Source organism: Corvus kubaryi, unplaced genomic scaffold, assembly GCF_017639235.1.
Source record: "Corvus kubaryi isolate FWS band 111438036 unplaced genomic scaffold, C.kubaryi_AGA036_p1.0 37249, whole genome shotgun sequence".
NCBI classification, from domain to species: Eukaryota; Metazoa; Chordata; class Aves; order Passeriformes; family Corvidae; genus Corvus; species Corvus kubaryi.
The window spans coordinates 3967147-3980117 of NW_024581072.1; the positions used below are offsets into that span (position 1 = coordinate 3967147).

At 41.6% G+C, this 12971-nt stretch overlaps 1 protein-coding gene across 2 annotated transcripts in view; it reads right to left on the reverse strand.

Moving 5' to 3' along the window:
• LOC121662391 (neuronal acetylcholine receptor subunit alpha-7-like) overlaps positions 1 to 12971 on the reverse strand; it is a 58062-nt gene that overhangs the window by 10615 nt on the left and 34476 nt on the right. Inside the window, exons 5-8 of one of the 2 annotated variants that reach the window (XM_042023498.1) lie at positions 11243 to 11322; positions 9907 to 10074; positions 8019 to 8213; positions 6646 to 6732 (exon numbers count right to left, since the gene is read on the reverse strand). In XM_042023498.1, the coding sequence (XP_041879432.1) occupies positions 6646 to 6732; positions 8019 to 8213; positions 9907 to 10074; positions 11243 to 11322 (530 nt within the window). The remainder of the gene's footprint in view (positions 1 to 6645; positions 6733 to 8018; positions 8214 to 9906; positions 10075 to 11242; positions 11323 to 12971) is intronic. The other variant, XM_042023499.1, reaches the window with a different exon arrangement.

Genomic DNA, 12971 nt, shown 5'->3' on the forward strand with positions numbered 1-12971 from the left:
TGCCATCCCCCTGTTTCTATTCTATCTTTTCAGAAAACATCAAGTTTTGCATGTGAAATGAACAACTGGGTTAGAGCACTTTAAGTCCGGTAATTTCAGTAAATTCAGGGCTGAATGCTTTGTGCTTCTTGTGAGCTCAGAATTAGATATTCACTACTCTTCCTTCTGGAAATGGTCCAGGTTAATGAACTGAAGCCTGTGGAGGTTGCTGAAAACCTCAAACACCAGCAGAGGGGCTTCCAAACACCCGTCTTTCCTATGGTAGGGACCAGGCCTGGTGCTGCACAGAGGCTGTGGCAGTCTACAAAGGGCAATGACAGAGTTACTCAGAGACCAAGAAAACCAAAACATAGAGGAGAAAGTCTGTGAGTTACTGTTGTACAGAGACAGCAAAGAAATACAGGAGAGGACATACGATTATGGTACTTGTGTTTTGAAACTCTTCATCTCCCATATGCTTTTGAAGAATAGACATGGGAGTTTGAAAAGTAAAACTGTTGTCTTGTTTTGTTTGTTTGTTTGGGTTTTTTCTGTAAAGAAAAAACATTCAGGACTCTTGGTTTTGGGAAAAGCATCACTGATCATGGGGTATGAAACTTTAAGAGCTGCCATGAACGAGAATTCCTGTTTCGTGAAAGAGATTGGGCAGGGTCCTGATTCTGACAAGGTACAGGCAGGACCATGAAAGGATAGGGGGGAAAGCACTCCAGAAACTCAAAAAGGAGCAGAGTAAAGTGAGGTGGCATCAGCTGAGAACATGCAGGAAGATGACAAAAAATGTAAAAAGAGATTAATTTTCTCTCTCTAGTCAGAACAACTAATGCCTTATGTTTGTAACTTAAAACAATCTGTAACTCCTGAAAGTGACAAAGCACCACATTGCTTCCCTGTCCTGGTAATTTGCAGTCTCATTTCCTGTATGACTAAATGCAAGAAATCACCCCAAGCATCTGCTGCAACAGTACTTATTTACAGTGTAAAGTGTTCATGCTTACTGAAATAGCGTAGACATGGTAAGGAACAGCAAGGAGGGGACACAGCTGGAAAATATCATCATAATGGAACCCTAAGCAGCAAGTAAGTGTTGTGATTTTTAAAAAAGCAAGCAGAGGGACTCAGCAAATAAGACAGAGAGAAATGCAGTTGTGCTAACTGGAGATGGAGATAACTTTATTTTTACTATACTTTATTTGATACATCCAGCCAAAATGTCAACCATCACATGGATGTTAATCATAGGAAGTGACAGTTCCTTGTATTTCTGAGTCTCATGCTCCCTTTCAACCTCTGTCCACATACCAGCTCCCTGGTGTTCCACACTTTATGCTATAAAATCCTTTTAAAACAAAATACAGACTCTTGATCCAAAATCAAAGGTGTTATTTTGGAGGGAGCTGGTAGAAAATAAGGAATTATTTTGGCATGGAAAACAATCAGAAGTTATTAACCACTTTTCCTGTGCAAGGGGAAGCCTTGAATTGGAAGGTGTAAAAATGTTTATAGAAGAAACAAATCATCTGATGGCCTGAGACATCTGAACATCTCATTTCAAGATCTGGCTTTTGGGCAGAAGCATGCCTTATCTGCATTGACAAAGTACTTTGAAAGTGATACATCCTCAGAGCATGGGCTAGGATGGACAGAGAGCTGGTAAGTCAGAGCTTATTGCAGCTTTGATCTAAAGCTTAAAGAGTCCAGCCATGGGTGCTGCTGGCTGTTTTTCTGTGTGACTGTACTTTCTGCTACCTGGGGCCTGAACTCAAGCCCTGCAGAGCTTTAGATCAATACAAGTGCAAAAAGCTGTGTGAAGTTTTCAAAGCAGGCATTTTAGGGTCTGTCTGCACGGTGCCACCCTGTTCTCACAGTGGTTGGAATGCAGTACAGTAAACCAGAGGTGAATGCAAGATGGATGTGGGTGGGTGAAGTAGGTTCCTTATAGCCTGTGTCTCACTGCAGAATGGAACAAGAGCTGAACCTGTGGCTAACTAGCGCTGGGAACTGGTGTTTTCTTAAAAACAAAGAATCTGGTGCTGGCAGGAGACAGGATCACAGCAGGAGAGGGGAAGTGCAGACAGCTACAGACTTTTCAGTGCCATGTGGCCCCAAAAGTTTTTTCCCTCTGGAGATGATATTGCAGGCAGGGGAAAAAAACAGTCAGGAAGATGTGCTGGTTAGGCTCCTCATTGGCTTGACCTAAATTTTCCAGAGCAATGGCTTTTGGCCATGTCTGACTTTAACATGGGCTGTGGATTGATCTGTCTTTCTGAAAAACTGGCTGATTTTGGTAGGCTCTAAACATTACATCAGGAGATTAATTTTTTTTAAATCTATGAGCCCAAACTATCAGCTTATCCAGAAGCATTATGGAAGACTTTCCTACAGCAATGCATGATAAATTTTATTCTGGTCACTGCTTTATTTGATATCACTGGGTGTGGGATCACATGACCACCAATTGTGTAATCTTAAGGAGGCTCCAGCCAAAGTAAAGAAAGGGAAGAGTTATAGTTAGGAATCTGTATTGACTTCAGGGAATTTGTGCCTTAGTGACTTCATAATGCATGATTTCCTAGTCTTAATTACAAGGCTGCTTTTGGATAGAAAACACAGTTTAATGAAACAGATCAGGGATATGAAGACTTTAAGGAAATTCAGGCATATGTCTATTGCCTAAGGAAGGAACTCATCCTTTCCTCAGAGGTGGCCATATAACCATTACCAAAACCAGATCTGACGGTCTACTATTATTTGCTCAGAATAATAGAATCATTTAGGTTTGAAAATACCTCTAATTTAATTGAGTTCAACCATTCACCTAACGTGGATCACGTCTTTATAAAAAAGAAATAGTCCTACAGTGTAGAGCTAAATACCTCAAATGTAGTTCTCAGATGAATTACCTAGGCCTTAAATTTCAAAAGGCAGAGCCTGAGCTTGTGCAAGAGCTCTAATTAAAATAACAGTACTTGTTAATACCAGTATTTGTTTCATTTTGATTTAGTTGCTGAACCAGGAAATCAACACAGTGGGACGTGGTTATGTCTTCCCATGTAATGCACTGGATGAGTGCAATAATAAGGACTGGAAGGTGCATGAAATCCACATGAAATTACTGGCATTTATAGTGCAAAATAAATTTGCATAATTACACAGGTTTTTAGAAAGAGAAAAAACAATTGGCATATACCTGAGCTGTATCACACAGGCTTTATGATTTTACCCAGTGATTAGCACAGTCAGACCAGTAATTTAGTTGTGTAGCACATCTGGAGTTCTCTGCATTTTCTCAAGTAATGAACTCCAGTTTCCTACTTATATGGACTCTGGGTAAAAGTAACTTTAAAGAGAAAAATTAAAAGTAAGTAAAATCACAACTGCAGCAAGATACACTTCCTGCAAGGCATAATTAAGGTACCATAGGAAGGGTAAGTTAGGACACAGTTGCTGCTGTATAGCCATGGTCTGAAAGTCTTTCAGGAGCTATGCTCTAGAGGTTTTAAGTGCCGGGAGGGACTTACAGTACACTGTAGAGAAAGAATCCTTGTTCATAAAGTTGACTTGTGCTGGATTCTGGCCAAACTGTTGTGTTTGTAGATGTCATGGACTTCAATGCTTTTGATTTAAATGGTTGAGCTTATTGCTGTGCTATGGGTGATTAATGTTTTAAACAGAAACAGAGGCATCTTTCCCTGGTTCAGCCTTCTCCTTTCATTGGCATCTCTGTGGAAGGGCAGGATTGAACTTTTGAAATATTGTGGTGCCTTTCTTTGCATAAATGTGTGCTGTTGAAAACTGGGCTTTGAAAAGAGTTTCCCCAAAAGGGAGGGTGTGCAAGAGAAGGGTGGGAGCAGATATGCTGCTGGGCAAGGAGCAGCTATCTACTGATGTGAATGCAAACCCCAAGAAAGCTGAGTGAGAGCAGGGGGCCAGCCTGTCCAACTGGAACATTTCTTGGCACAGAAAGTGGATGGCTCACCGTGGAAAGGAAAGCTCTGCCCACAACTCTGCAGCAGGAGCAGCAGAGGTATTTTCAAACCTAAATGATTCTATTATTCTGAGCAAATAATAGTAGACCGTCAGATCTGGTTTTGGTAATGGTTATATGGCCACCTCTGAGGAAAGGATGAGTTCCTTCCTTAGGCAATAGACATATGCCTGAATTTCCTTAAAGTCTTCATATCCCTGATCTGGTGCTCAAAGGTGCTGAGTAGCCTGCTACTGATTCCTAGGCCAAGTCTTGTCACTTGCTCTTTACAGAAAAAGAAGTGGACTTGCTTTTAACATGTACTAAGATAACAGTTGGTAGGCTACCAAGAAATGGGAATCTCTCATTTGGGGAAGTTGGACGTGTGGAGTAAGAGAATCTCTGCTTTGGGCAGCTTTACAAACAGACAGAGAAGGCAGAGGACATATCAAGGAAGGGGTGACCCACCTTGCAAAGGTACAAAAAAGGAACTGTCTTGTCCCACTTGCATCCTTCTGATTATTTAATCTGAGAGGTGGTTTGTTTGTTATTAACATAATTTGATGTTCCCCTTAACTAAGAGGAACTAAGTTATGATTTCCACATTACTCTGTAAATATGTTCCAGATCATAAAAACTAGTACTTTTCTTGGTATCATATTAGACCAGTTCTCCTTTGCTACCTCAATAAAGCACTCCAACAGCAGCTGTGAGATTTTCCCATATTACTAGAGTTCAGTAGTTAAAGCTGAGGTCAGCAGGAGAAAGTACAGCATGTTAGGCATTAGTGGCTCTGAAACAGCAAGGCTGTAAGGGTTCATCCAGATCCAGAGAGGCCCTAAGAATATAATACAGATTTTTAAAGCATGTGGAGTAATGTTTTCAAAGTATCTCTGTGCCCACATGCATGAAGACCAGTAACAGTGACTCTTCAGCAGATCAGTAAGGGATCTTTCTACTTCAAGATCAAATTATCTGCATCCTTCACAAACCACATGCTTTAGAAGATTTGTTTATTCCTGCAACCTGTTGCTAACCATGCTGATTCTTCAAAAATTGAATGAGCTTTCCAAAGGTATTCCTTTTCCTCACGTTAATTCTGAGGATTTTAACTGGACCAGAGATCACACTGAAAAACCGCAATCATGACCTGGCATATTCAGTTCAGCAGCTAAAATACCCCCTTTGGGATCACCTGGAAGACCACTGTGAAGAGAAGATGCTATATTACTTTGTCAGAGTAAGGATAAGGTTTTCAGAACTCAAGATCATGTAAAACTGCACAGCCCAGCTTTGAGCACTTGCTGAACAAGGGCTGTTTGGGTGCAGAAGCCAAGTGGATAGGCAGTCTCCCTGCCAATTTAAAGTGGAGCAGGGAGTTAGGAGCAGGCCTTTAAACTAGGAACACTGCGGAAGGTAGCAACTCTCTGATAAGCAGAAATTGTTTGTTATTACAGCACCAAATTCTGTAAAAATATGTAACTATTCATAGCTTTTCTTGGTACAAATCCTATCTTCTGTGATAGGAGACTGTATTAGTAGAAACTGTTCCTGTTAAAGCTAGTGGACTAGCCATAGGCAAGTGTACCCTTTACTAATTCTAAATGGGATTTGTTATGCATTATACAAAGTGAAGTTATATCAACAGTGGTTCAAGATGGCTTGCGACTCCTCCCTACACACAAGTTTCTCTTAGAATTGTTTCTGTCTCCGTTGTGTCCTAGGTATATGTTCAGAAAGGGGTTTTGTTAGTTTTTTGGAAATTCCTGTATGACTGAAAGTCAAGAGTCCTGCTGACTTTCACTAAGATGTGTAAGTTTCTTGGAGGCTTTCAGGAAGTCTTGCCTGTGTGTGCTATTTTCCTTACTGCTGCATGCTTATCCTCCTTCCCCAGAGTCAGGCCTAGTTTTAAATCCTTGAAGAGAGATAATAAATCTGGATGAATAAATGCATTTTTTGTCCCAGTCACTATACAACTTTTTTGAGGCTTTCATTACACAGTTGTGTGATGCATCTTCCATCAGCATCTAGACATATTGTTGACTATTTTGTTCATTTCTACTGTCTGCCTAGAATTTGTACTTTAGTCATGATTTTTATTCACAGATCTTTCGGGTATCGTTCATTCTTTTTTATTTTGAAAAATAGGACAGGTTTATTCTCTCTACCCTGCAATAAGGCCCCATGAGACCAAGGTAAAGGGGTGGTCCTATAAAAAACAGGGGATGTAACAATGTCTGTCTGGCCCACAATCCCAAGATCATGCTCTGTCCCACAGTTTTCTGTATATATTAAAAATGTTCCAATGATATATTTGAATTTTGACTGCTGTATCCTGAATTGCTCTTCAGACAGATAGAAGAGGAGGAGAAGGGGGAAGGCGGGAAGGAGTTGTGTAACAGCAGGGAGGTGGGATGATGCAGAAGAAGAAAGATGAATTTTCTGCAGTGTTGATTCTGTGTCCCCTCAATCCTTGCAGTTACCTGCTTTTTCCAGTGCCTTTTTGTAACCTCATGTAGGTCCTTTTCATACATGCACATGATAAAGTCCAGGCTGACATTTACTCCTGACATTTCTGAATGCAAAACTAGAGTAACAAAAAGAGTCTGTCCTCAAATTGGCTTTGAACAGCTCTTGAGAGGGATCATACATGGTGCACAAAGCAGAAAAAATCAACTTACCTATTAGTGGGACGGAGTCAGAAGTTGCAGGCATGATCTCAGCCACAAGCAGCATGAATACAGTCAGGGAAAGAAGGACAGTGATACCTGGAGGGAGTGAACATGTTTGGGAAGAATGAGGAAAATGAACTCTGCAGCTGCTCCTCTGATGTCTTTGCTGTTAAATATAGCTTTTTGTCCTGATATACAGCTAAGCCAAACCCATGACTTCATGTCTGTCAATGCAGATTAGAACTTCCACAAAGTGCGAGCATTTTTAGATGCAGCTCTATCTGCTCTCTTTTCACTTTTCTCTAATACACACAAACCCTTACTTCTCTCAAAGTAATGGAGCAATAATTTCTGCTGAGTGAAACGAGGCTTGCAAAACTGGTGAACTACAGTGCTTTTCCAAAACATTGCACAAAGCCCAAATGGCTGTTAAGGGCTAGGAGAGACTTGCACAGACAGGAGTCTAGATTTTGCTATTGCATATTATTTAACATCCCTCAAATCCATGGAGTCTGTTTTAAAAGAAGCTCTTTGTTCTATCTGGAAAGGCTGTTGCTAAACCTAACCACCCTGGTACTGAGAAAAGGTCAATGCATGAAAATCAGCTCCTGTTTTTGTGTCAACATTGTACTTCAGCTCAAATAACTCTTTTCCTTATCTTCATCCTGTATTTCATAGACAGCAATTGTACCCCCAATAGCCTGTGTTTTACTTCTTGTAAGACAGGCTGCTCAGATACCTGATTTTTTACCAAAGGAAAACCCACTGAGGACACTTCATATGATTTAAAAGTCTCTGTCCTGAGACAGGACCATGCACAATTAACTCTTAAGGTCTCGTCTGGGCCAGTCTGGTGTATTTACAGCTCTCCCCTATCTTCTCTTGGAAGAACCCTTCCCATTTTTATCAACACACACAACAGCCCTTCCATGGCTGTCACTCCCTTGTGTTCTTAGGGGACTCATGGCTAGATGTTTTGAGAGCTGAACTTCGAAGGTGAAATTCCAGTGCCCAGCTGCTGCTGTTCACAGCCCTTCACTCTTTGCTTCCTAATATGTCCTGTCTGAAAAAGAGAGTTAGTGAGCTCTGGAATGCATTGAGACATACTAAAGAACGTAACAACAGGCACGACAGAATACTATTATTGCCACCTGTGCCAGCAACAAGTTCAGCTTCCTCCCAGTCCAAAAGATTTTGTAGGTGCTTAGCACAGGATGGGTGAATGCCACACAAAAAGCTGTTATCCTTGTTCCTGCAACCAAAAGAGTACTTCTATTGCTCTTCTAGTGAAATCTTTATTCATCAAGCACCATAGAACCATGAGGTGTTTATTTTCTATTTTATAGGATGCTTATGAAACAAATGAATATTTTAGCACTTACCTAAAGAAATCTTCTCCCCTGAATCAGCTGGCAAAAGGAATACAAGCAGTGCTAAGCCAGATATGAGAACACAGGGAATGAGTAAGTTCAAGCCATAGTAGAGGGTGCGTCGACGCATGGTGATAGTGTACGTCACATCTGGATATGGTTCTTTGCAGCATTCATAGTACATCTCATTCCTCTTCCCTGGGACACCTATAGAGAGGGTGAGGAGAGCAGTGGGGAGAGGTGCAGGACTCCCAGTTACCTCCCTGGACTGGACCAAGAAGTGATGGTTTATGAACCAATGTGTGTCACCTCTGCCGCTTCTAGTCGACCTTCTGTGTTTTCTACAGTTTACTTTCATGCCTTCTGAGTCACTTGAACCTAGCTTAGCCAATAAAGCTCATCTGGGCCTGAACAAAACAGTCCTGGGCATCACAACCTCAAGAAGAAAAATGTGCATTCTGCCTTCCTGCATTCTGTGAATGGTGACATACTGTTAACGTGATATTCACTAGCACATGCAGCAGATTTTCTGTGTGACAAGTGCCACTGCTTCTTATTTTTCTGTGATCCGCTATACCTATTTGATTTTTTTTGTCAGGAAAAACAGGGTATGGCTTAATTTTCAAAATGGATGTCAAGTTGAGCTCAAAGACTATCATATCTGAAGGTGAAGAGACATAGCTGTCCAATACAGATGTACTGCAGGGTTGCCCATGGTGATCCTGCTGCAGCAGATTGCCTGACATGCTGCATGATGGGGACTGCAGCAGCACTAGAAATGTCAGGAGAGCTGGAAGAACTCAGCACCTCGTATCTTTCATGCCAAAGTTGCTCACTTTTTTGTTTCTGTGGACATGACAGATGATGTGACAATGTGTGCATTTTGGCAGGGGCTTAGCAAAGTTTTCTTAAAGTATATAGCTCTGGCTTGCTTGAGGTGCTACTCAATGATTTTGCTGTATGAGCTAAATAAGTCCCTGTTTTGTTCTCCCCAGGTCAGGGTTGAAGGCAGATAAACCACAAACTCTTAATCAGGTATGCAAATTTATTGGACAAAGATACCCACTATAAAGGAGCACTGGACAGGGAGGAGTGCTCTGAAATAGCTGGACTTTAGGAGGACTTCACTAGGGAGTCCTCTGGCTTCTCATAAAACTGAACGTAATTTCTCAGATGCCCTAAATGGCAAAAATTGCCATTTATATGCAGTTGGTCAGGGCAGCTATTTCCTCATCTGTATATCCAGACTTGGGAGACAAAATGTCTTTTTTGCAACCTCTCCTTGAAGTTGTCTAAGTTCCATCAATTTCCGTAACATTGCTTGTGACTTACAGCTGCATAAGTGAGTTCAAAATAACTCACTAGAATCTCACTCTGAATAACTAGTTCTGGGCATAAGTTCTTTTGAAAATACAGGTATCTTCCAAAGCATAGAAGAGAGACATACTAATCTGCAGGTTTTATGAACTGGTAGACACTTCGATGCTTTTCTGGGTGAGAAAGATCCCTTTATGTAAAAGTTTTGCTGAAATATTTTTTACACCAATCAATTTTGCTGTTGTGTTAGAGTAAATTTGACAGTAGTGTTCCATTCTCCTACACAAGACACATCCAAGTTTAGTACTGACAAACTGCTCAGATGTGTCAGGACTAGTAGCTTTCATTTATGTACTCGGTGGCAGCCAATTGCTTCAGAACACAGTGTTTTCAGACACAGTTCAATGAATGTTGCTGAACGGCTGTCTCGGATACGTGGGGGTTTTTTTCTCTTTTTTTGCTTCTTCTTAGATATATATTTTTAATATCTATATTCCATGTTCAATTGATTGTTTATTTCTATATATTTCAGGTTTGCCTTTGAAAATTAGACTATTGAAAATTTGTAGGCTGGCCGATTTACCCACTAAATCCCATTCTCCATTTGAGATGTAGTTGGAAATATCAGCCTCGAGCATCTGCAGGTCAATCAACCAGCCACTGTGAGTCCAGGAGCCAAACTTCAAATCACACTTCTGCACATCAAAGGGGAACCAGCGGACATCAATGTAACACGTGCTCTTCAAAATGCCTGTAGATAGAAATCAGTCACAATCAAGCATGTGCAGGGTGCATTTCACTACCCTTATCTGTCTCTCATTGTGAGCAAATTTCGTCTTCAGAAATTCTGCGTGACACAGTCATGGGGTAACCAAACAAGTATTGGAGATGGAAGATGCTGCCATGAGTAGAATAACCTCTCTTCCCCCACCAGTGAAGATCTCTGTCACTGCATCCTTGAGGTAGGTTGCCCAGGACACTACAGCCATGCAGAAGCAGCCCAGCCTGTCTCCAAGTGCTGGCTGGCCCTAGCAGGGTACAGGCAGTGTTGCTTGGTCTGACAGAAGCAAAGAGTACGCTCCAGGGGCTGAGCGTACTGTGACCAGCTCTTTGAAAGGAGTTCCTGGTCAGGCCTGCCTCAGACCCACAGTCCCTCGACAATACATTGTTGTGCTAAACTTGCCCAGTGCTGACCTTTATCATCTGTGTGCTAACTGAGCCTTGAATTTTACTCTGAATGTGTCTAGTTCACTTCCTGGGATGCTTTAAGGGGTCTAAGGGGTAGGGAACAACAGTGGAGCAGCCTTCAGGAAAGTCCTTGCTGATCCCCCCTGGGCCCTATGGACCTGCTTGGAGACTGCTATGCTATGACACAAAGTTTAGGAATTTTTTGCCCACCACAGTGAGCAATTGTGGCATAGCCTGTGTGTTTGCTGGTGAGTCCATGGCTGCTGGAATCAGCAACATGGGTGAAAAGAGACTGAGACTTAGGCCCAACTGGCTGAGACCAACCCCAGTTTGTCTTTTGACCTGGATTTGTAGCCTCAGCCTGGCAGGAAGGGCTTCAATGCTGAGTGAGTGCTGCTCTTGGGGTCTCCTCTGCTCACGTCTCCACACAACAAAGACCCAGCTGGACTGCACATGAAACACGACAAGATGGTGCACACCACCTTACTTTGGATGACACCTTAGGTGGGCCTCTGGACATTCTGAGCAAACTGCTCAGGAGAACATTTTACTGATTTGTAAAGTGGAAATACACCACTGATAATGGACTTGAATTTTCTTAGTGGGTCTGTCCCATTATTAGACAGCTTGCAAAATTTCCACAGACAGATTTTAAACACCTTGGTTTCATTAATGAAGGAAATCTGCTTGAAATTGTGATTAAAAGTGAACAAATACTCTCTGTGCCCTACCTGGAGGAATATATTGGCAGGATCCAGAGTAGTTCACCAGCACATTTGTGTGAAATGTTGCATCAAACCTTTCATCTGCACTGTAATACAGTATAAACAAAACAGAACAAAAGAAAGAAAAAGCAAGCTGATCTGTGAGTAAAGATATAACTGTTAACATAAAAATAACCTTTTGGCTGAATTATGTTCCTACATCTGGGTGAGGAATTTACCCTTGACCAATATCTCAGTTCCTCATAGTTACTGTCGGCCTGCACCTGGGCAGGCTGCTTGCATGCTGCAATGTCCTCAAAAAAGTGACACACAGAGTGTTGTATGTCTCAGAACAAAGGCAGAAGGAAAAGTGGCAAAAGTGTCACATTAGCTGTATCCAAAAACTGGACAGTTAGGACAATGAGGCCTTTCTAGGGCACCTGTCAAAATGAGGCAGTTCACCACATAAATCAAGTAATCTGTACCTTACCCAGATATCTATTGTAACAGCAATGGTGGCCTGATGTAACAATTCTGCAGTCTCCTAAGACAGAGAGGACAGGAGTTTGCTTTCAGCATTGGAAAAAACCACTGGCGAGAAGTTATTTTAGGAGCTTGTAGGAGGAGAATCATTGAGACTCCAAGAGCAAAAGGGACCAAGAAAAGAGAATTTCTTCACTATTCCAACAATTCTGAGAAAATTAAAGGAGTTAAATAAAATCAGACAAGGACATGATTCTTCAAAGAAGCAAGTCTGGAGGCTTGTTCCAGATGGTCTCTTGGGAAAAAATTAACCACAGAGGGATCACCTGACTTGTAGAGCCTTGCCTGTAGTGGCTATGTGCAGGTCTATATTGCACGACTACACCATTCTTACCCTGTCTTTCAATCAGATGTAAAAAATTCAGAGCCTCCATTACTCTTCTGATCTGTTTTTTATCCACGTCTTGAGCTCTCAGTCCTCAGTATCGTCCCCAACACAAAACAGGGGATGACACTCAAAAGGCTAAGTCCAGAATGAGTGATAATTATCAAAGACATAAAAGGCAACAAAAAAGGATTTTATAAATACAAGGGGACAATGAAAAGACAAAGGATCGATCCATCACTTGGTATGGAAGGGAAAAAAAAACAACAGGGTGCAGAGAGCTGCAGTATCCTGCACCCTGTGTGCTTCACTCTTTGCAATTAATTCTCACCCAGCGGCAGGAGTCCATCACAGAGCAGGGGATGAATGGGTTAAGGAAATGTAGATAAGACAGATTCTACTCAGCAGATGTGATGAAATTTACTCTTGAGAACTGAAAGGACTGGCCAAAATATCCTTTGAAGCATTAACAATTATCTGTGAGAGCTTGTGGAGAAAAGGGAAGGGCATGGTGATTTAGGGGAGATCAAAGAGAATTCTGACTTCCTTTAAAGGTGAAATCATAGACACATCAGCCTAACTTCAAAGAAAATGGGGTGAAACATCTGGCATAGATTTGTGAAGGGCCAAACACATCAAATCAATCTATTTTTCTGACTAAGAGGAGGCTGGTGATCTATCTGAATTTCAGCATGTTCTTATAAACTACAGTAATATCGACCAAGCTGTATGCCTTTTTAGAGACCGAAAAGGAATAAAGAGACAGTAAGAACCAAAGCTGAAGTAATGAAGAACACTTAAGCAAGCTAGGTGTCTCCAGGCCTCCTTTGGATATCTTGTAGCGAGGGTTTGGAATGAAAGATGGATCTTGGTGAACTCTGGAAACTA